Source organism: Vicugna pacos, chromosome 8 (assembly GCF_048564905.1).
Source record: "Vicugna pacos chromosome 8, VicPac4, whole genome shotgun sequence".
In the NCBI taxonomy this organism is placed as follows: Eukaryota; Metazoa; Chordata; class Mammalia; order Artiodactyla; family Camelidae; genus Vicugna; species Vicugna pacos.
The window spans coordinates 11560366-11585737 of record NC_132994.1 but is presented as its reverse complement, the minus strand read 5'-3'; the positions used below and the strand labels follow the sequence as shown (position 1 = coordinate 11585737).

At 33.5% G+C, this 25372-nt stretch overlaps 1 protein-coding gene across 3 annotated transcripts in view; it reads left to right on the top strand.

Moving 5' to 3' along the window:
- The window catches only part of PHIP (PHIP subunit of CUL4-Ring ligase complex), a 122910-nt gene that overhangs the window by 25520 nt on the left and 72018 nt on the right, over window positions 1-25372 (top strand). For all 3 annotated transcript variants that reach the window (XM_072965524.1, XM_072965523.1, XM_072965522.1), the window contains exons 7-9: window positions 8817-8977; window positions 21356-21577; window positions 21857-21957. In XM_072965524.1, the coding sequence (XP_072821625.1) occupies window positions 8817-8977; window positions 21356-21577; window positions 21857-21957 (484 nt within the window). The remainder of the gene's footprint in view (window positions 1-8816; window positions 8978-21355; window positions 21578-21856; window positions 21958-25372) is intronic.

The window sequence follows — 25372 nt, the reverse complement described above, 5'->3', positions numbered from 1 at the left end:
CACACTAGTTTCAAGGAAAGAAAAGAGGAGAAAGAATAATACAAATCAAGTAATTATATATTTGTAAAAAATTACAATCCTAGTAATTGTAATGTCTTTTTTTTTGTTTGGTTTGGGTTTTTTTTGATGGTTATTTATGTATTTGGTTCATGATATTTTTTGCTTAACTCTTGAAATCACTTTTTCACTTTTCTACATTTTATTTCAGCTAGTATTTAAATTCTTTTCAGACATTATTCATATTTATAGTATCTGCTAAATCTTAAAAAACATGGTGTCTTTCAAACAGGAGTTACAACTAAACATCAAAATTGAGTATGTAGAGAGATTTGGAGGGCAGCTACTGTACATACTAATTATTTTAGTTGCAATTGTAAAATAAAGAGAGAAGCTCTCATGGGCATTGTGTCATCCAGGTAATTTTTTGCCTTTTCTGTTCTCTCTTGCCTCCCCCTCAACCCACTCGGTGGGTTTTTTTTTTGTTTTTTTTTGTTTTTTTTGGTGGACAAAAAAATGTTAATTACAGGATTACCTTTCTAATGTTTTAGCCCCCTCCTTCTTTAACTAAAGTGGAACTTTTGTTCATTATGGTTACTATTACAGCATTTTATTTGTCTTGTTCCTATATTGGTCTATTGCTTGTTACGGATACAGGATGATAGAGAGACCAGATGACCAGATGATGCTGTAGAAATAAACCAACCTATGTTGAATTATTTCCCAAATTACCTCTGGCCCCCAAATTACGAATTTTAGGCTGTGATTTCCTACTAATATCTATATTAGTAACCTCAGAAGAATTATTGTGGCAAGCTTTTTAATTGTGGCTCTATAGAGAGTTAAAAAGTTCTTTATATGATTCCTTTCCCAAATAAAATTGAACCTAGGCTGTCTTTGACATCTTTAAAAACTTAATGGGAAAGATTGTATAAATAAAACTTATAAAAAAATTGATGGCACTTTGTATTTTATGGCTTTCTAATCAAACTAGATGTGAATTCTTTGTAGCATATCATTCAATCCATTGTGAAATAGGCAGTGGTTATTCTGTAGTATAGTATACATTCAAATACTTTAATACACATAGTCTTTAGGATTTTTTTTTTAATGATTAAATAAATTTTAATTCCTTGCTTCTTTATCCCTGGACCTGTTTTTATCCATCTTTGAATTTAAATTAATCTCTTTAGACAGTTCAGGTTTTTTTCTAGTTCTCTTTGGAGCTCCTCGAGGTAGTTTGAGCTACACTTTATTTAATAAAAATTAATCAGGAGATATATATGCACAATGGAGAAAATTTAGAAAAGAGAATAGGTCAAAAATTAACCAGTTTCCATGATTATCTTTTATTAATACTTTGGCATGTTTCCTCTCAGCTTTTTTCTCTAATGTTTGTCTACCTAACCAGCATGGTAAGAGTGCACTCTTTGGAAACAAACTGCCTATATTCAAACCTGGGCTTCACTTCTGGGAAAGTTACATTTTGTCCTTCAGTTTCCTTACTGGTAAGGAATATCCCCTTATCGGGGATAATAGTAATACCCACTTTAAAAGATTGGTGAGGATTAAATGAGAATACATGTGAAGTGTCTTGAACAGTGCCTAGCACATAATAAAGCACTCAGTAAATATTAGCCATTATTTTCCAAATCTGCTGCATATCATAATAGAGTTCTATAGCCTTTTTTCTACCCACAGTTGCAGCAGATAAGAGTTTTTCCATCAGATTCTTGAAGTCCAGTAAGAACCTCTCTATAGCTTCATTCTCTAGTGACTTGCCTCTTTATAGCCATTTTCTTAAGGGTATTTGACTCCTGGCTTTAGCATAACTTCTCTTTTAGAGAATTATTTAGCTTTTTTTTTTTTGTGACCCACATAGTCATGTCATCTCCTTTTCATTTGAACATTTTTGTGATTCTTTAAAACAAAAAAAATTTTTATGTAACTTTAGCAAATACCTTATACCACACAGTACTTTGTTTGATGGAAATCGCCAACACCATATAAAGATGACTTTTTGGATTTGTAGTGAATTTGAAAGGTTGTTTCTGTACAAATTGCCCTCTGAGTGCCTTGTCATGGATATAGCATTATTTTGTTGGGAAGACTAATTATTGTCTAAAGGGGTAAATCAGTTTAAAGTTTGTTTTCATGTGGTCTTGCTTACATGTTTATCATTATTTTGTACAGGCATACTTCAGAGATAGTGCGGGTTGGGTTCCAGACCACCGCAGTAAAGTGAATATTGCAATAAAGCAAATCATGCCAATTTTTTTGTTTCCCAGTGCATATATAAAAGTTACGTTTACACTGTACTATAGTCTATTAAGTGTGCAATAATAGCATTATGTCAGAAAAAATGTACATGCCTTAGAAAGTAATACTGTTGAAAAAAAGGCACCAATAGACTTGCTTAATGCAGGGTTGCCACAAACCTTCAGTGTGTAAAAAACAAACAAAACACTTTAGTATCTGCAAATTGCAGTAAAATGAGGTATGTTTGTAGTTTACTCAAGTTTAGTTCTGTAGGTTTCCAAACTCTTGTTTTATAGTTATGGGTTATTAATCATACATTTGGAAAGCCATTATTAACACAAATAGTGGAGATTAAAATGAAATCTAGGTACTGATTATCCAGAATACATTTTTTTGTACTTTAATTTAGGAACTGTTTATGTGGTTAGTTATTATAAATTATTACTACTTTTGTATTTTATTTTCAGAAACTCTGGGAGCTTTCCAAGTGTTTTGATCAGAATCACAGAATAAAATTAGTCAAAATATAGTATAAAAATGAATCTAATAAAAAATTAGTTTAAATCTTCCAGTAAAATACTTTGATGTTTTTTATCTGAGTACACTTTTTTCTGTATCAGAAAAGGGCCTAGGTTGTACCTTCTGAATTACATGTTCTTTCTTCTCTTTATCTCTTCATCTAATTCTACTGCTACAAAAAATTAGCTCTCCAGGTTTTGGAATCTGTAGCCACATGCTGCTCCTTGCATTCATTACACTGCCAACAAGGCTCTGCTTTCATGATCTGGCAGAAGTTGTAAGCACTAGTTCTAGGCCCTCCAATTCTGACTGTTAAGGAGCAACATCTTTCCTACACTGGAGTAGACATAGTATAGCATACTATGTTGTTCATAAAAGTTAAAATAACAGCAACAAAAAGCCGAACTTCTGCATTTTTGTTAATTCATAGTAATTTAAGTTTTTTCCAGTTCGTCTTTTTAACTAGCCAATTTTGATTTTGGATAATTCATTGCAGTTGTACCATGTGTCCTTGCCTTGTCCATTTTTTAAAGAACTTAGCAGGATGGTCTTAGAGGGTATTATGCTAAGTGAAATAAGTCAGGCAGAGAAAGACAAATACCGTATGATATCACTTATATGTGGAATCTAAAAAACTACCACAAACCAGTGAATATAACAAAAAAGAAGCAGACTCATAAATACAGAGAATAAACTAGTGGTTACCAGTAGGGAGAAGAGAGGGGAAAGGGCAGCATAGAAGTAGGGGATTAAAAAGTACAAACTTCTGTATAAAATAAGCTACAAGGATGTTTTGTATAGCATGGGGAATATAGCCAATATTTTATAATAGCTATAAATGGAGTATAATCTTTAAAAATTGTAAATCACTATATTGTACACCTGTAACTTACATAATATTGTATAACAATAATACTTCAATTTAAAAAAATGGAAAAAAGTACTTAGCAGAAGGAGAAAACCTTTAGGAGGGAGGTGATGGTATTTATGCTTCAGTTCTTATTTGTAGAGATTTTATCATGTATTTTTCTAATGTCCTCCAGAATATAGTCACTAAGGTTATTGCAAATGCTTTTTTTCTGGCATCTACTGATTTTTTTCCCCATGAAACTTGATTCAGATGGTACAGATTTGTATACAGATTTCCCATGAACTTAGTTCAGGCAGTAAAGATTTGTATAATGAGAAAAACTGATATCAATTTGCTTATGTTTATCTTTTTCTAAAATCATCTACATTGAAAACTTGGGCCCAGCTATAGACTAAAGTACCATGTTTCTGAATAGACAGATGTCAGTTGTTTATAAGTGAATGAAATTAAACTTAGATTTCCAGTGAATTAATTATTTAAAACTTTTCAGTCATCTTCAAATTAGATAATAATAAATCAAGAATAAGTCATTTTTGAAAGGATACGTCATGAAGGAGAATAACCAGATAAATATTAAAACATCATTAATTATAAATTTAAAATTTTGGTACTGGCAATATACATAGACATGCCATCAGCGGCCTAGCACAGAAATACATATAAGACAATTTAATGGAATAGAGAAGGATTAGTTAATGAAAAGATTGGAACAAATGGTTGATTATTTGAGGGAAAAAAATATCTTTAGAGACTCACCCAATAATGTGTACTAAAACTCAAAATATATTAAGAAGTTAAGTGAATTTAAACCACAGGAAAGTAAATGGAGATGTAAGTGGGTATTTATTGTACTGTTGGCTGGCAGGAGGACCCTTCATATGAAAGCAGTAAAAAAAAATTATAAAAGAAACATACTGATAGAATTGGCAGTGTAAAATTTGTGAAATTCTGAGATGTCACAGAACAGCGTAATAGGAAAACCAAGTATGTGGTGGAAGATGTTTCTGGAAGTATAACTTGAGAAATTGAAGTTGAGAGAGCGTACCTTGCTTAAAATCTCCAGTGTCAAGTTTAAACACAAGTCTGTCAGACTTAAAGCCTAGCTTTTATTTCATTAAGGAATATATCATAGATGTTAAAATGCTGCTTATGAGGGAAGCTTTTGCAAAATCTTATGTCATTGCTTTAGGTGATAGAATTATGTAAAATCTTTTCTTCATTTATGTTCTTACTTTCTGCATTGAGTATGTATTAGTATTATGATAAAAGAAATCAATTCTTGAAAAATGACTTGGTGTGAGCTAGGAAAAAGTGACTTTTGGGGAAATTTTATTTCTCATTTTGTTATCTAGACTGTACCCACAGAAACAATAGTTAAGGCCCTACTAGTTAGATATATCTAGTTATATAAGTAGTTATGTCTAACTTTAAGAAATTGTTGGTCTTTTATCTCTAGTAATTAGTTCTGTAGACTTGTGCACATAGACTGTTTCAAAGACTGTTCGGAATGATTTGCTGCAAATGACACTTTTCACTATTTTGCTTTTTCTCTCTTAATACTTGAAAGAGACTGGTATTTCAAATGGATGACAGTGATTTCTGGAAGTTTCATTTCACTTTACTGGTCTGTTCACTCAGAAAATTGAGTAAATATTTTTACTTATTTCTTTCTCTCCAAATGAAATACATTTAGCAGGACAGTTGAAATGAACTGTTTAGAGATATTTTGAATCTAAAATCTGTCCAATGAAGAAATTCATTTTTGTTTTATTTCTCAACCTAATTGTTTTATTGATGTGTAATTAATTTATTAAATCCACCAAATATGTATTTATCATCTACTAAGTGCCAGCCATTGTCAGTTTTAGGCTAACCAAAGAGCAAAACAGATGAGAAGTCCTGCCCATATGGGCTTATTGTGTTATACTTGAGGGAGGCAGGAAATAAACAGTGAACATGATTAGCCAATAAAAGTTGGTAAGTCATGGAAACAGAACAAATACTAAGCTACATAGAGGAGGATCAGGAGTTATGAGTGATGGCAGGGGATAGGATATAATTTTCAGGGGGCTGATCAGGTTAAGCTTCATTGAGAGGGTGACAGACATCTGAGGAAAGACCTGAAGGAAGTCAAGGAACTAGCCATGTGTGGGGAAAGTATTCTGGCCAGAAGGAACAGCCAATGCAAAGACCCCCAAGTTAGGTACATACCTGATGTGTTGGAAGAATGAGGAAGATAAGAATGACTGAAGCAGACCAAGTAAACAGCGAGAAGTAACAGGTAAGGTCAGAGAGGTAATGGGAGATAAGATTATGCAGGGTCTTGGTAGGCTGATGTATAAGGAATTTGGTGTTTATTCTGGATGAAATGAAGAACGTTGCAGTTTTGAACAGAGGAGTGATATTATAGGACAACAGTTAGGTTGCATTTAAAATGTGCTACTGACTTACTGGAGGAGGTGACATTTTGACTGGCCCTGGAGAGTAAGAAAGAATTTGCCAAGAGAAGAAGATAGAGATTTGCTTTGGCAGGCTTAATTTAAGAGTATTTCCCATCACCATACTTACGAAAATAGATGTACTTTTAAACCAAAGTCATATATGCCACTTGATTTAAGGTTTAAACTATAATAATGTCATATAAAGAACTTACTCCTTTGTGACCTCTTATATCTGTTTAACCATGCTCATTTTAAAAATTGATGTTCTGGTTTAATAAAATTTAAAGAGTTCCTATAATCTAAGAGACATTTCCTTTTTACTCAGAAATCCAATTAGTCTATTAACAATTTCTTTAGAAAGTGAATGATTGCCATTTGCCTATTCCTTCATAAAACTATAAATTTAATTGAACCATCTTGTGTTTCTTATTATTACCTAAGATTCATTTATATACTTTTTTATTTAAAAGGCTCTACACTCAGTTGTAGGAAACATGAATAAGACAGAATTTCTGTCCTTAAGGTTTCTGAGATCTGGTAGGGAAGATAGGACATTACGCAAATGGTATATAGTAAAAGAAAATGTGAGTTCATTGAATGAGAATCTTACAACAGCCTCCTCTCTACCTTTATAAAAATTCTCTGCCTGTTTGATCTGGTCAGGACGTCTTCAAATTCAACCTCCTCATTTGAACTTTTAACTATGAACCATACTTACATTTTTTTCTCTAACTCCCTGTATCAAGTTTGAACCACCAGCTTATTACTTGGGAACTCTACATACTGTTTTCTGTGTATGTGATACCTTTTAGTTCTGTTGTACAAGTTTGTAAATTGGTTGAGGGCAGGGACTCTGTTAGGTACCTTCTCACTTAGGATGCAGTCATAGTATCGCTATTCAGTACTTAATTGGTAGCTAAGCATAACATAGGGTAGCGTGGAAAATAGTTTTAACTGTAATATGTTTTACTTAGTGCTGTTTCTGGAAATATTTACTTGAAATGTTGACTTTAACTTTTTGAATGGGGTATTTTTTATCAATTGACTCTCAAAATGAAAATAAAAATTTCATCCCAGTTTAGGTAAAGATTCACTAAAAACTGTTTAAGAGAGTAGTAACTTTCTCTTAAGGGAAGTATTTTTTGCTTTATCAACTCTGAATTATAAATAGTCTTTATAACAAATTCATCGTTAAAAATTCTGACATATATAAAAGTGCTTGATCGTCATTAAAATAATAGTTTTGATATTGTGATTATCTCCAACAGTGTTTTTATATCTGAACACTGTTAAATATTTTAATCAAATTTGACATTTTGAGAATTTTGTAAATTTTGGATGGAGAGAATTAAACCACGTCTTGGTTACACAGCACTGTCAACATTTGTGTTGTATGCCATCACTTATTTTCTTTTAGAACAGACAGTAAGTCTGAAATGTCATTGATTCTTAGTGTTTGGGTAAGATCATATGAGTTCTCGTTTGGCAGGGCAGTTGATGACTTGTGTTTTTGTGTGATCTTTGCTCCAAATGTAATATAAAATGATTGATGTAGTAAAAGAACATATAAGCATAATGTAGTTACTGCTTGACATACTATTGCTTTAGAACCTGCAAAATATTCTTCTGTCTCCTCACCAGTTCCCAAGAGTTTGTTTTTTGTTTGCAAATGTAGTGTAAGCCAAACATTTATTATATGTGAATAAAATAATAAGTACTGAGATTCTTTACAATACACCTGAGGTGTTTGTATTTCACCAATTTTAGGGCATAATTTTAGGCTCTAAACCTGGGTTATGTAGTACTTTATACATATATTTAACTTTTTGTGGGACAAAACTTAAGTGAAAACCTGTAATGCTTACTATCCAATGTAGGTGGCAGTCACAGTTAGGAAAAAAAAGCCTTATATTAAAAGATAATCTATAGGTGAATACTGTGCCTGCAGATCAGTCAGCATTTATTCATTGAGCACCCTCTCTGTCTATAATTATCAGTATAGAAAGTAAGTACAGAGGTAATTTAGAGGGAAAAGAACATTTTGGGCTGGAGTCAGCACATCAGGCTTTGGAACAGAAGACAAATTTCAGTTATATCTTGATGGTTAAAATGGATGAGGTGAAAAAGAACTTATAGGTTCTAGAAAAGGAGTCATTACACAGGTCTTGGGCAAGACCCTCAGTTAATTTTTTTTTTTTTATAAATAATGCAACAGATTGTTCCTCGGTCTCCATTTCTTGCAGAGGTTTTAAAAACATTACTCAATATGTCATATTTAGAATGTTCAAAAATTGCTGGTTGATGAAAAGTAAAAATCACTGGGTTCAGTTTTAACTGCTTTTGTAAGAAAAGCTATGTCATAGAGGCCTTTTAAAGACATAATGTCATATAAAGTGATTTTGGTTTTTAAAGAGCACTAGCCAGAGAGTAAAGAAGTCTGTTTTAATCCTTGCTTCATGCTTTACTTTGTGACTTTAGACAGGTCATTTAACTGAATTTACTTGCTTGTAAAATGAGGATGACAGTATATGACTTAACTACTTATTTCAAGTGAAATAATGGGCTCTTATTGACTGTTTTGAAGACTTTTTAACTAGGAGCCATATACATTAAAAAGCATCTTTATTTTTACCAACATATGAGAAATTGAAATATGTGAATTCTTAAAAGATAATAAGAAAATTAATTTTCTGAATTATACTTATTTCCTTCCCCTCTTTTCTTGGTAGCGGATACCTTGTTTTCAAGAAAGCTGAATGGGAAATACAGGCTTGAGCGACTTGTTCCAACTGCAGTGTATCAGCACATGAAAATGCATAAAAGAATTCTTGGACATTTGTCGTCTGTGTACTGTGTAACTTTTGATCGAACGGGCAGACGGATATTTACTGTAAGTAGTTTTTAAAGTATTATCTTAATTCAGAAATGAAATTGGAGAAACATTGCTTATAGTTGAACTGGAAATAAAATCTTTGTTTTCCTTTTAATGGAAAACTAGAAATTCAGGTAATTAAGCTTACTATAATAGAAAGTTTCACTTACAGTTGGACTTAAAGTTTGGAATATTCTTGAAAGACATGTTGTGGCCTTGTTACAGTTGTATTATGGTCCTACATCATGGGTAAGTGTAATTTCCAGCATTATATCAAATAATGCAGTTTGACATTTTGTAAAATGTCATACAATAGTTTTAATTCTAAACCACGGACGTTTCACCCAAAGTATGTTAAGCAGACTTAGAAGAGTCTGAGAAGTTTCTCTTAAAATAGTGATAGAAAAAATTCCAGGCGTATGTAATGTATTTCTGCTTATTACTTTTTATCCTTAGCACCTCATTCTTCAATGTATCTCATCTGTTGAGTCTCTTTGGGTTTGTTACTGTTTCTTTTAACTTGCTGAATGGAGAAAAGCAGAGCTTTTTAACTTTAAGTGAGAAAATTACTTTTGGAAATATTTCTGTTTATTTTTAGGTACCTCAACTATTATATCCACTAAGAGTAATACTTATTACCCTATTATGTTTGTACTTATAACTAAATACTACCCTGTGGGCTGAAGGTATGCACTCATTCACAGGGTTCCCAATTTTTAAATGGGAAATGGAATTTAAAGATAGGAAGTCTATCTTTGTGTTTGAAGAGAGCAGCTGTGAATTTTATACAGTCACAACAATTATAGATTTCTCTTTTAAGTAAATATGCTTGTAAACGGAGATTTATTTCTATCTACTTAATCTCCCTTACCCATACACACAGTCATCTGTAAAACAGCTAAACAGCAGGATGTGGGGAAGGACTTCATACATATCTTTTTCCTGGTTCTGGAATCCAGTTTAGGCATTTGCAGATCGTTTCCTACATTAATATTCTCCATTTCACCTTCTCTTTTACCTCTGCTGTTCTCTGTGAAGCACAATAAAAGTGAAATTTTAAAATTTTTCCAACAGGTTATTATTTTTAGGGTGAGAAACAGGTATCCCCATATTCGCTGAAGTCCTTGATATACTACAGCAGTAATTTGCTCTCAAACAGTAATGGAAATTACTTTTAGCCTCTTTGAGTTCAATATATTAATATTTAAATTTAGCCCTAAAAACAGAAAGTAAATTTGACATTTCTAATGCTTAAAATAATTCTTTCAAAAATAGTAATAAACTGAAAGAATGACAAAGAAATGTTACATTGTGTTTATACTTCATTTTGGTGAGTTATTGCACTGAGATTATAAAACATACATAACTTCATACTTAATTTTTGATGTTAGTTAAGTACCTTTATTTTTGATGTTAGTTAAGTACCTTTTGTGAATTCTTTTTTGGAAAATGATAGGGATAGTAAATATTTGTTTGTTATACTTTATGAAGTTAGTGTGTGTTTTGATCTGAATTAGACATACAGTCTCCTACAACTTTCTGAGGGAAAATGCGGTGAGATAATGTGCTGTTGCTGTCTCGTGAGTTTAGTCGGGTAATAGATGCAGAGCTGAAGAGCGCTCTGAACTAGGGGTTAACAAACCACTACCCGTGGGGCAAATCCAGTCTGTACCTGCTTTTGTACGTGCAGTTTTACTCAGAATGCAGGCACTCTCAGCTGCTTGCTTGGGCCCCTGCTCGCTCTGCGCTGCCTCGGCAGAGGCTGGGTAGCTGTGCGGAGTCTGTAGCGTTACCATTTGGCCCTGTGCAGAGAGAAATTACAGCCCCGGTTCTGGGCATTTAGTTCCTGCTTTTAAGAGCATTTGATTTGGGGAACAGGAATGATGTGTGAAGAGGAAGCTGCTTTTTGATTATTTTCCTTTAGTTGAAGATAAAGGGAGGAAAATTATCACGGTAGTATTTTATATGGTCTTATCAAGAGTCTAAAAATGTTGATGTTTTATGTATGTGATGTAATTTGCTACTTGTGCCAAACTTATAGTCTCTTTGTAATTTTTTATTGGTGATTTGCAGTTACAGATTCCAAAACGTTACCTTGTGATAAGAAATGCAAAGATATGAGATCACTATTATTTAAAGCTTCCTTGTATGATTATCACCTCAAGTGGAGTTAGGGTACACATGTGCTCACTGTTACATAACTTCATTCCACTGGGAACACACTAGTTACTAACTAATGCTTTGAAAACCAGTCTTAAAAAATGATAGGGTAAGACTTTAGGATAGAAGATTATGATTGACCAATGAAAGAGTCCTGTGAGAGAGCAGCACACTGTTGTTATTAACTAGAATAACAATTCAGTAATGGGCCACTCAGTATTTCCTTTTTATGTATATGGTATCTTAAGACCTTGCACATTTATTATTAGGTTCTAGTGTAGATATCTTTGAAAGCTTATTCCAAGGTACTTGAGTCTCTTCTGAGTAGGCACAGCAAGAGGCAGTATAGCACTGTGGTTCAGAGTGTCAGTTTTGGCATTAGGGGCTCTTAGTTCCACTCACAGCTCTGCTACTTCCTAACAGTGTGATTTATGAAAGATTACTTTACCCTTCTAATCTCCAGTTTTCTCACCTCTTAAAAAAAGAGGGAAATAGATGATGATGATGATGATGATGATGATAATAATAATAATAATAATAATAATAATACCAACCAGACAGGATTTTTGTGGGATTACATGGAATAATGCATGTAATCAGCATAGAACAAGATATATAGGAAGCAGCCATTAAGTTTTACCTCCTGCTTTTAATTTTATAGCTAGATTGAAATAAGTTTTATCCATTTAATTTCTTACCTAATTAAAATCCTATATATAAATGCCATACAAGATTTAAACTGAAATCCTTGTAATTGATAAGTGAAATTCTATATTAGGAAAATTAACCAAAATTTTGTACTAGAATATTTTAATAATGGATGCTCCCCTTCCCAGTAGTATAATGAGAAGAACCCAGAGTGGGAGGTAGCATAATTCACCCTACTTCTCTCTTAGTTTTTAAGTTTTTTTTACATGGTTTCAGAATCATTGCCTCAAATAATATTTACTAAAGAAAAGCAGAACTAATGAATTCTCTCAGGAGTAAGCCATTCACTCATAATAAAAGTGTGTGTTGAAGACCATATAAAAAGATTTTCCCAACTTTTTAAGAAACATAAAATATATCTCTCCAAATTTTGGCAGAAGAGCATAAACTATTTGCATAAATTCAATAATTTATAATAAAGCTTATGAGTTTACGCATTCCTTTAATGAGCTTTAGTCTTTTAGGAGTCAGATACCATTTTAAATGCTTAGGATATAGAGATGACAAAGTATCTGTCCCTGGAGAGCTCACAGATAGTCAACACAATATTGGTGCAATATGATAAGAAGCTTGATAGGAGAAGCACAAGATGCTGAAGTGTCATAGGGGAGAGGTACCTAGTTCAGTGTGTGTAGGAGATAGTAAGAGAAACTTACTAGAGAAGTGACACTTCAACTGAGTTGAACAGGATATTGCAGACTTACAGAAAGGCATTTACAAAGTGGGAGAATGTAACTGCAATTGTATATTACTGGAATAAATATGGACCATTGTTAAGGGCTAGAGATGTTGTTGGGGGACAAAATCATCAAGATTCTTTTGTGATGTATGAAGGGATTTCTTTCCTGAAGGCAGTGGAGCAGAAATGATGGCTTTAGAAGAGTGAGTAGAAGGTTGGGACACATAGAATTTGAGATACTTCTTAGATTGCCAAATAGAATTGCTCAGCAGGAGATGGGAGCTCGGAAGAGAGATCTAGGCTAGAAGATTCAACTTGGAAATCATTGAATATGGAAATTGATTATTTTACTTGATATGTATGTAACATAAGAAGGCTAGAACTTCATCTTTTAAAGCAGACTGAAGAAAAGGAGAGGAGTCAGTAATTAAGACTGAGAAAGAGCTAGCTGCCTGAGAGGCCAGAGAAATATTTAAAAAGAAGTGGTGTCTTAAAATCCAAAGGATTAGTATTTTATGAAAGATGGAAACCTAGAGTAAAACTTGAACTGAAGGACATCTTTTGGATTTGGCAAGGCCATTAATGACCTTAAGAAAACATGTTTCAGTTTTAGGGATGGGAATGAGGTTGCAGTGCACTAAAGGTGGATTGGGAATTGAAAAACTAAAAAGACAACATAGATTAATCTTTCAAAGAACTTGACAACTTAAAGAAAAGGCTATTTTCTGAATGTGGAGTACTACCACTGAACTTTATACTTTTATAGTGTTATTCCTCCAGTGCTGCAATGAATTTGTTTAGAGATCTGTCTCTATTAACTTCTGAGCTTCTTAACAAAAAAGCCTTTTTCTTAAACCCTTTTAGATCTGTAGTGCCTTACAGAGTATCTGGTGCATACAGTAGGCATACAACAAAAGATGAATGAGTTAACCAGTCAGTTAGAGATACAAAAATGAATAATGAATGTCCTTTCTTGTAAGAAACTTCTGTTCAGGGAGATATATACAAAAATAACTAAGACATATTGCCTTCTACTGTGCTTTTCTGTGTTTCAGACTTGCAAAGCCCATTTATGGTTTAGAGCCTTTTACTAGTTACTCCCTTTGCCTGGTATTGTCCTCTCCAAAATACTCCTGTAACTGAGTCTCTTTTTAGCAGCTCCGGTCAAACACTGCTTTTTTAGAGACTCTTTTCTGATGACCTTCCTTCCTCATATTCCGCTATTGTCTATCACATTACCTTACTGTATTTTTCTTGCAATATCTATCACTGTCTGGAATTCTTATTTTTAAAATTTGGGTCTTATGATATATATATATATTTTTTTTTTGTACTAATAAGTTCCATGAGGACAGATGGGACCTTGACTGAGTTGTTTGTGATTACTGACTACAGTAGGAATCCATGAGTCTATACTGATGTAAATAAGTAAAGAAATAAGTGAGAGAGAAGGGAAAACTGTTATTTACAGTAGAATGCCAACTGATAATTGTAGAAAGAATGATGGCTTGGCAACTGTCATAGTGGTGGTTGATTCATTTGTGTGTCATCAATGGAGACTAAGGCTGGTAGATACTGATTTGAAGATCTTAGCATAGTCTTGGGTATGTTCTCACAAAACACTAATTTAATTACTCAAAAGGGGGAAATTTGCAACTTGAGAGGGAAGAAACATTGGAAACACTAACATGACAAAGTTATTTACTTTACTAGTGGTGGGATGGGTTGACATTGTGGATCCTCTGAAGTGGTGCACTGAGAAAAACACAGCATCGTGTCTGTGGGATTCCTACCAAGACAGTATGATCTGGGTCTGGTCATGAATAAACGTTAGAGAGATTTAGGTTCATGGTCATCCTGTAGAATGTAAGGTCTGTATTCTTTATAGACTTCTGAAGATGTGAAACACAGAGAAAGCCTGAGGAAATACTCCAGATTGAAGAGGCTGAAGTGACAATAACTAAAATTTAACTGTTTGGGACCTCTGGGATCCCAAAAATAAAAATAAAAAATAAAAAATACGCCAAAAATAAAAAAGGAACATTGTCAGGATATTTGACAAAATTTGAATGGGGTTTGTGGATTGGATGATTTCCCTATTTAAATAAATGTGTGTCCTTGTTATAGGGAAATACATTGGGATATTTAGAAGGAATGGGACATCAGGTCTGCAGGCTACTCTTAAATGGTGCAGATAAGACTAATGCTAGTGTGTGTATCTGTGTCTGTGTGTGTTACATGGAGAGAAAGGGAAAAAGTGGTGATGGAGCAAATACAGTAAGTTGTTAATAGTTGGTGAATATGAGTGATGGAAGACATTGGTATGTTTCTTGAAACGTCTGTAAACTTGAAATTCAAAATTACTTTTTAAAAGTACATGGGAGGTAGTGTAGGGTTGATACTGTATATTCAGTAAGTGTGGTAGTAATAGAAGGGAGAGTTCGAGAGTATAGTAATTTATAGGAAGATAAATTTTGAAAAACAAGATCAAGAGAAGGAACTAGAAGAGCAGTAATATGAGGAGATAATTGATGTACAGTGGTCTTAGGATAGATAAATGAATAAATAGGTGAAGATGGGATATATAAAGAGCAGTTTATTTGGACTATTTAGAAAGTAAATAATTAGGTTCACAATGAACAGATTCTGTTTTTCGATGTGGAATATTTTGTCTGATAAGAGTCTAGGTTAGGGAATGGGACTGGTTTCTAGAGGTGAGTGATAAAACCTGGGTAATAGGGGAAGAGAGATGATGAATACGTGGGAAAAATGGATTGCTATTTATTTGGGAGCCTTAGCCTCTCAAAGAAACGGAGGAGTCATGAATTTGCAGCACTGCAGATTTAGTGTGCTTATCTTCTTTTCCATAATGGTACTTGGCATCTGGGAGGCAGCATAACAAGTGATGATTACATTGATACAAGATTAGTCATTGGTGATTTAGGTGGACAGGGAGTGAGAAAATTTGGCATGTGTTAAAACAGTTGACCCTGAAGTTTAGGGTAATTTGTAAGGGAAATGAAAAAAGGTCCTAGATAGATTGGTAAGAAAGAAAATCAGTGGCCTCTTCTTGAAAAAAAAACATTGAACTAAATTTAAATTATAAGAATTGTTAGCTGCCTGGGGAATAGGTTACTTTTTAGCTTGAAAAGAAAATGACATTGTAATGTGCATGAACAGATACATGATGTTTTTAACATTTAATTTTGTTTGTTCCAATGACATCAAGAGGTTGAGTCTGACTCATAAGCTCAGTAGCAGTAGCGGGAGAAATTAGGAATTCTTTTTGTTGATTCTGCCAAGGGATGTGAAATTGCCAAAATACTGTAAGTAGAAATAACATAATTTCTCTTCATGTCAAACTAGTAATCTTTGGTTGGTCTGTACAGTTGATGTTTCTCTTTTAGCAGAGAAAAGTTTATAGATCTGCTTTTTAATTTTGAGATCATCTGAGCAGAATCACCCTGCTGTACTGTTGCCAGATGTGTGCAGTTTTCTGCTTGCAAAAGTCAGCCATTCTTGTCATTTACTGCTCCATCTTGTACTTTTCTTCATCATTGAATAGGTCACATAGTTGTCACCGCTAATCTTCTAGCTTTTAGTTTAAATAAATAAATACATGTATACATAAATAGTTCACTTAAGCCCTTTAAAACTTGCCTTCCAGAAACTTTAAATTTGACTTCAGATTCTCCTTTAGTTTTTACATGATTGAAGGCTTTGTATCTGAAGCTGTGTCATAGTTTTCGTATCAGTAGGTAGGATATTTTTTATAGATTTTAAGGAGAATTTTAGTACTGAGATGTATGACGAAGTAGAAAGCCATGTCACAGAAACCTTTGAAGTAACTTTCCTTTACCAGAATACCAAAAGCAGATGTGTGCTAGACATTGATTGCCTGGGCTTTCCCTATGGAGAATGTCAGCATTTGTTTTTATTTATCTGAATTTTGACTCCCAGACTTTTTATTTTAAAGAAACTTTGTAGTTTCCAAGAAGGATTTGCAAAATAAGAACTTCTTTTGGGTAGACAAAAAAATAGGAATTACCTGCTGTGTTTAAGAGATCCAGTTGTATACTAGAAGGAAAGGGGCCACCATCTTCATAGTCTACTTAAAAGTTTTGTAAAAAAATAAACATAATTCCAGAGTAAATGTCTGATTCAGTTTCCTTCCTCTGTCCTAAGCTGCAGAGCATGTTGATAGTTTTAAAGGCATGTGGCTTTATCATTTTGTGTATGTGGTTTTAGGTATAGCTGGGGAAAAAAGAAAATTTATAGGGTACTTTAAATTCTTATGGTTAGGCAAATCTAATCTAAATTTTAAGTTCCACTCTTTCTTTATCAAGTCTTTTCACAAATAATATCTACACTGATTTTTCAAGATAGAGATAAGGTACTCTTTAAGCTTTCTTAGCAATCTTTGCGTTGACAAGTTGTCTTGACATTTAAAAGAAAGCACTGTAAGTTTGGTATATCACCTTTTATTTTGAGGATTTATGTAAGCTAAGTTACATATTGTTTTTGTTACACTGCTATCCACTGCTAAGTGATCCACTGCTGTCTTATATTTGCTTGGCATCAAACACTAGCTTATTATAATTTGATTGAAAAGTGAATTCCAAAAAGCATCTTCATTTCTCAGCTAGCTTATGGATTCCTTAAAACTTACTGTTGGTAAAATATTATGGTGACTATGTTTTGTCTGCTTGAAATTCTTCAGTAGGTTCTTCACCAGGTTAAATTCAAACTCCTTAACAAACTTTTCATACCCTCTATAATCTTTGTCAGATAAAACCTTTGTAGCTTAATTTTTTTTCTAAATTTCCCCCTTATACTTTGTACTCTAAATTTTTCTCATCTTGCCAAATCCCCAGTCCTAGCAGCAACATTTAGATGTTATTGAAAAATAAATGAATACTTTGTTTTCTCCTGGGCATTGGAACTTTGCTGAAAAAACCTGACAGTTGAGGTTTTTCTAAAATCATGCTGATTTTAGCAGGAAGTTGACTGTTGCTTTCAGGTTTTTCCCTTTTCTTACTGCTCTTATTCTACCACATTTTCAAACTTTCCTCACTTTTTTTCTGTTACTTCTTTTGTTTCACCCCTTCTCCACTTTTAGGAAATAATCCTCAGGTATTTGTCTTACTTCCTAAAGTTAGAGTCATCTAATTTCTGTCCTGCTTGCTTTAAAATTGCTATCTCCATTACACCTCTTCTTCCTTCATAAGACTTAGAAGCGTTTGTATTCCTCCTAGCCCAAGGCCAGCCCCTGTGTTGTTGATCTCTTTCCTTTCACCATTTAAATAACATTGCTTTTATTTTAATGTTCATAACTCTCTTTTAACATTCTGATTGAAAGACTATGTTTTACTCTTTAGTTTATTGTTGACCTTACTAACATTTGAGGTAGGCTTGTGGAAAGAAAGATTCATCTGTTCAAATTCTGCTCTACATTTTGGTCTTTGATGAAACTATGCTTTCTAAAATTTTTAATCCATCCTTCCACATTCAACTGAAACACATGGTACTTTTAAAAATGTTTTCTCAGTAAATTTGATTTCTCTTCTTGTCTGCAGTCCTTTTCAAGCAATTATTTATGTGTATTTGCATTTCTGATTGTCATTTTGAAAGAGCTTAGTTGAATTTGTCAGATCATACATAGTTTCACATTTCCATAAAAATAAATTAATGATCACAAGTAATGATTCATGAGATATAAACTGCCAAAGGATGCTTTAGAGTTCTGTTTGAAATTCTGCCAGGAGTTCTGGGGAGCAGGGGTGTAAGGATGGGAATAGTACACTATTCTGTAGGTCATGGAAGAGGTTAGTGAAGTACGATGAAAAATTTCTCTCCTGCAAGTTAATGGAAGAAAAGAAAGGTTAATTGGGATAATACACACTCAGGAGGAATTGTTTATAGTGGTTTGGGTTTTTTTCAATTTTGTGGGGTTTTTTTTTAAGCATTTGTCTAAATAGAGAAGAATTACGAAGCAATATTAAGTTGATGAACTTAATAAACTCAATAGGAATATAGTCAGACTTTTTGTTCAATTTTAATTGATGAAAAGTCGCTGGAATTTGATTTTAGATAACAGGTTGCCCCTATCCTTTTCATTTAAAGCTGGCATTTTGGTCAAAAAGATGCGGTTTTTTGTTTTTTATTTTTTTTTGTTTGTTAACATGGAAAATGTGTGAACTGCTTTCTATCGTAGAATATAAAGCAGACTCTTATTCAGATACATAAGAAATAAGGAGGTGACATAATTTTCACTCTTTTTATATCTTCTGCCTGTATTAGCATACATAAAATTTAATTTTTGTTAGAAATGTAGGCCAGAGCCAAATACTGCCTTAGTTTTTACAGGATAAGCAAATGAAGTTAATAAATTGACTTAATTGTGGAATTTAGAGAAATTGAGAGTTGAATAAATGTTTTAAAGCCTGTTTTTGTTTTTGTTTTTGTTTAGCAAATACCTAGTGCATTTCTGTGTGCGGGGTGGTTTTGTAGAGCAGCCGTCTGGAAGTCAGTCTCCTACAGCTCCTTCATTTCCTCCAGATGGCAGTGATGTGATCCTCATCCCTCTTACTCCCCGAACACCTGTTGTAGCTATGTCTTCTGATCCTTCTCTTCTGTAATTAAGCTCAGTTCTATCACACGTTCTCCTCTGCCTGTACTATTGTAACGACTTTCAACTGGTCTCCTACTTCTAGCTCAACTCATACCGCTGCCAGGATGGTCTTTGGAAAGCATAAATCTCGTCATGATAATTACTGACTTGATCACCTTAGTGATCGTACCATATTCCTCAGTTTTCCATAGAAAGTCCTTCACAGGTTTTCCCTGACTTCATCCTCTTGCCTTCACCTCACGCTCTCACTTGGCTTGCAGACTACTTGCAATTTCCTGAACTCCTCACATTTTCATGCCTTTTGTCATACTTTTCTCTTTGGATGCTATATGCAATATTTGTTTTTTTTTAAATAAGAATATTATTGAAATAAGAATAGTGTACTGCCACAAACAAAAGCAGCAGCAGTAGATAGTCCATAAAGATAGCTTTTACTGTGTACAAGGCAGTCCACCTTCATTTACTCATTTAGTCTTTGCAATAAACCCTACAAGGTAGGTATAGATAAGAAAAATGAGGCAAAGAAAGCATAAATCACTTTCCTGAGGTCAAACATCTAGAAAGTGGTCTCACCGGGTCGTGAATGCAGATGTTCGATCCCTAGGGTCTGTGCTCTTACACTGCGGTGCCTCTCCAGCAGAAGACCATACAAGCATCACTGCTGCTGGATTCCTTTCCAGATGGTGGCTCTCCATATTTGAGGAAAGACAGATTACTGTCCTTTGGATCTCTGCTGATTAACAGTATAGCACTTAGGACATGTTATTGCATTTATAGTCTTCTGCCTTGCTTTATAAGGACAGGAATTTGTCTTTGTACCTCATCACTGAATCTCCAGTGTTTGGTACATATTTAATCACAAGGCAGACGGATAAATGAATGCATGAATCACTGAGTTTTCAAAGGGAACCTAGGAGATCATCCAATTTAACCTCCTTATTTTATAGATAAGGAGCCCGAGATTAAGTGAATACAATGGGAATACCAGATTTTAATGTAAATAATTCACCAAAGTTAAGTTTTATTACTAATCTTCAGTGGTTGGTAACACATTTAACTTGCTTCAAAGGTCAATCAGAAAAACTGGTTTTATAGTTAATTGAGAATGCTCTGGGTAGTGTTGGCAGAGTCTGCTTTAGGGTAAAGCATTGAACATGTTTTGTTAATACTGCGTGTGATCATTTATATGTCTTATCTATTACCAGTATGAAGCAGATACTTGTCTATATCATTTGTTTTTGTAGATCCTATAAGTACTTTCTAATGCCAGATAAAATTGTGTATGTGTGTATATTTTTTAATGAATTAGATTGGAAGATTGTAAAGAATTGTGACCTACAGTCTTTGAAATCTTTTAATAAATATTGTATATTGGGGAATGGATATATGTGGTTAATGATAATACTCTGTACTTTTTTATGTATTTAAAATTTTTAATAATAAAAATTAGGGGGAAATAGGGAGAGGTTGGTGAACTTCAAGCCATAGAGGAAAACAAAAATAAAATACAAATAAAGCCTAGAAGTTCTTATCTCTACTTTGGCTGAGTGAAATTGAAATGTTTATTTGTAAATACAGGTATTCCTAGGCAGCTGTGTTCTTCACATTTTCTTCCTGAGCTTATGCTGCTGCAGCAGAGTAAACAAGTAATTTATGTACTTTTATTGACTTCGTGTAGATAAAATTAACTTTTTTCTTACAGCCAACATTAGGTGATTTTATATATAATGTATTTAGCTGAAGGTCAGTAATGGGAAACTCATTATATATTATGGATTTTGGCTTCTTAGGAGAGAAAGCCCCCAAATAATCATCCTTTCACTTCCATATTATCATACATAGGATTAGTCACTATTATATAGTACATTCATTTTGCAGTTATAGTTTTGTTACTTTAGAAGTACAAGTTCTTTTACAAGATACCAGGTAGAGGCTACCATGGGTGGTGGGTAGACCATGGGTAGATGAAAGTTATTGCCAATATTCTACTTTTCCTGTTAGACGGTGGGCATATGAGTATTCTTTATAAGTGAATAATTTAACGAAATAAAAGCCTCGTGTAGGGGAAAATTCCTAACACATGTATTTAACACTTCTTAGTACCTAAAAATATAATTGTTGAGATGTGGATATAACAGATATGATTTCTGTATCTGTATTAAGAATTTGAATTAAAATTTATAGAGTTAATTTTGTTAATGTCTATTTTAATTTTAAGGGTTCTGATGACTGTCTTGTGAAAATCTGGGCAACAGATGATGGGAGATTGTTAGCTACTTTAAGAGGACATGCTGCTGAAATATCAGACATGGCTGTAAACTATGAGAATACCATGATAGCAGCTGGAAGTTGTGATAAAATGATCCGAGTCTGGTGTCTTCGAACATGTGCACCTTTAGCTGTTCTTCAGGGCCACAGTGCATCTATAACATCACTACAGGTAATCATTTTAATCCCTGCAAAATCCTATTTGGTTATAGTTTAAAGTAAATTTTAAGAAGTCACTTTTGTAATCTATTGTATAAAGCCAACTAAAATGAAGAAAGGAATATTTCTCTTTTCTTTATAAACGTATGAACTTTAAATAACATGGTAACCATGACCTTCATCACGTCTGAGTGTTCTCTAACCATTATTGTTGGTTGCTATTTGTAGTGTAAAAATTGGTTTATTATTTGGATTGTGTCACTCTTGTAAAAAATTTTTTTTTGTTTTTCAGTTCTCACCGTTGTGCAGTGGCTCAAAGAGATACCTGTCTTCTACTGGGGCAGATGGCACTATTTGTTTTTGGCTGTGGGATGCTGGAACCCTTAAAATAAAGTTAGTTGCTCTTTTATTTTATGGAATAAATGTGTTTAAGGGTTGAAACTGCAAAAGTATAAAGTAGTCAACAATAGGAATAATTATACTTTTTCGCCTTGAGTAAACAACAGAAATTAATTTTGGCTCTTCACTAATCCCTTCATTTTTATGCTTTCCTTTTTGTTTTCTTGCTTTGAAGACAGTTTTCTCATGTTAACATATTGATTTCTTTTTTATCTTTTTCCCTAGCCCTACCTCTTTCAGAATACACCTATCTTACTACTGCTTCTTTTTATGTGCTGCAGTTACATCTCAGTAACTCATTCTGGTGTTGAAAACATAATTTAAGAGTTCCAAATTCTTTGGAAGAATTGTAATTATTTACATTATCGCCTCTATAGACTTTAGATTTTATTTTAGATCTAGGGGAACTTAGGAAAATAGAATCATTAAATTTTTGCTAAACTACATCAAAGTAGATAGATACATCCTTACCTCTGCCCCATAATAGCATTTAGCATTCGTGCTTTCACCTGTATTAATATATTGGATTATTGAAATAAGTTGGCTGCACATTATGTTTTGATTAAGGACATTGAGGCAAAGAATGGCCAAATGACCTTCCCACAGTTAAAACAGTTTTTAAAAATGGCAAAGCTGGGACTGTAACATGTCCCTGCCGTCTGGTTTTGTGCTGTTTCATGCTACCTCTCAAGTGGGAATATTGGGGAGAAGTGCTGTACTTATCCCATAGACAATCTGTGAATGAGGAGGTGGTGCCTACAGTGATTCTCCAGTGTTGGCATGGCCATCTCTGCTCTCAGGGCAGAAAGTCCTTCAGATTAGATACATACTTGCATAATTGTCTCTGACTTCTATTTATAAATTATCAACCCAAATTGAGTTACTTATCAAATAATTTGCATACATCTCTTATTTTGAAACAGTAGTGTTTAGATAAACTTCATGTGTATGAACATTCCTGAAGATTGCCTCCTGGGTCAGGGCATTAGGGGCTGTGGCAGTTTGAGTAGCATAATAAAGCAAATTATACTTCATTTGAAAAAAAGGATTGTGGTCAAAGGCATGGCTCTTTGGAGAAAGCAAATTGATTTCACTGCAGTTGCATTCTAATACTTAGAATAGTAAAGGCTTTCTATATACATTCAGATAAAAGTTGAAATATTTCACTGATGTGTATGGACAGTAGCAATAGTTAATTGTTGTTTTCCTTTGAGTATGTTATACCACCTATCTGATTGGGATACCTTTGTCTATTCTTGTCTTATTTTTGAAGAAAAAGTGATGAGCAAGCTTCACATCAGCCCAGGAACAAAAGTGTGTTTACAGAATTAAACTCACTTTGTGTTTCTGGAGAATTACATTGCTAAGTACAATAAAGTTTATTCAGATCCTTGAGAAGTGAGTTATTCCATATAAATGATTTTTTTTCGGAACCTTTATGTTTGCCTATTAACCCACTACCCTAACAGTTTTTTCCTATATACATTTTTTTTTATGTAGACATAAATAAGAAAATGTATACAAGTGACTCTTGAACAAGGCAGGGATTGGGATGCTGACCCCCAAGCAGTCAGTCTGCATGTAGCTTTACAAGTTGGCCCTCCCTATCTGCACTTTCTGCATCTGTGGATTTAGCCAACTGTGGATCCTAAAGTCCTGTAGCATGTATTTACTGGGAATAATCCATGTATAAGTAGGCCCACACATTTCAGACCCATGTTGTTCAAGGGTCAACTGTGTAATTTTCTGCTGTTTTTTCCTTAGCATTTTATTATAGGCATTTATAATAATTTTAATGGCTGCATTATATTCCATTGAGTTATTCCATGGAATAACTATATAATAATAATGCAGTTAGTGGTTTTCCTATTTTTGGACATAAAAGTTTTTTTCTAGTGATTTATAAGTAGTGTTCTTTTCTGTTTGTTATTACAATTGTCCTGTGAAAACTGAAGTTGAAATCAGGCATAAAAGTAAGAGTAATTTCCCTTAGATGTAGTCTTTTGAGATACCTATTTTCCTTTCTTTATACATACATGGTTCATAAGTGCCAGTAAATGTGGCATATAGGCTTTAATTACTAATCAGAGGCAAAAATTGTTGTGCTGTAATGCTTTTGTATAATTTTTTGGGGTAAGTGACTTCAGCGACCCAGTCTTCATTAATTGAAAGAATCAGTTCTATCAGTAAATGAAACCTGATATGGAAACCCAAATCTCCTGATAAATTCACTTTTATACAGGGATTATGTATATGGTAACAACTCCCACTAATAAAGATGCTGCTGCTTAGATGAGTAATCTGAGTGACTGGTTGACTCAGAAGCTAGCCCAAAAGATCTCTGAGTAGGACGAAGGTGTCCAAGCATATTTAGATTAGATGTGAGGAAAGAATTAGAATCCTGAAATACACAAATGGTAATAATGATTACAAAATTTTATTAAGCACTTAGTTTGTCAAGCCTAGTATTAAGCACAATATGTTTGTTATGCCATTAATTATTATGACAACTCTGTGAGGATGGTGCAGTTATTACCTTCAGGACAAACAGGGGAGAAAACTGAGGCAGATACTGGAAATACAGTGTCAGGACCTCCTCTTAGCCACTGCTAGACCAAATAGCAGTTATTTACTGATGGACTATCTTCAACTGGTTGAACCTAATGAAAATACTAATAATACTGCTAATAATTTACTGGGCACAGAACTAAGCACTTTATGTACATTAAATTCAGCGACTCAGATATGTTCACATGTTGACCCCCATTTTACAGATGAGGAGGCTGAGGTACAGAAATGTTAACTTGTCTAAGGTCACACCTGCTAAGTGTTAGAACTGAGAACTGAACTCAGAGGATATGAGTCCTAGTCTTGAAATTTTCCTCAAATGTGCATTTGAAAATAAATTATATATACCTGCTTATCTGACTTTTTCTCTTTAAAAAAATATTATTAACATTTGTTTAAAATGACAATCTATGTGCTTATTTGTGTATTCTGATTATGAGTTCTAACTGGTTGTTTGGCACTTAAAAGCAGTTGAGCCAAAAATTAATAAAAATGAAGCACTACAGTCTGTCAGATATTAATGAAAGAAGTGCATTTAATTAATTCCCTTTATAGTTGCAGATAAGTTTACTTAAATTACAGTTAGTTTAATTTTTACTCTGATCAAATATTCAGGTTTTAAGAATTTTTAATAACTCTGTCTTTCTCTAAACAGTATCAGCTATGTTCAGCCGTATCAGAGCCTGTGACTATAATGAAAAATTGTTATAAATGTCAATTTAAAAAAATTTATTTACAAATTTATTTTTTAAAATTTTAGCAAATACTTTTTATTGTGTTCTGTATCAGTAAGAAAGATTATTCTTATTGTTCAAAATATATAACTGATAGATCAGAAATA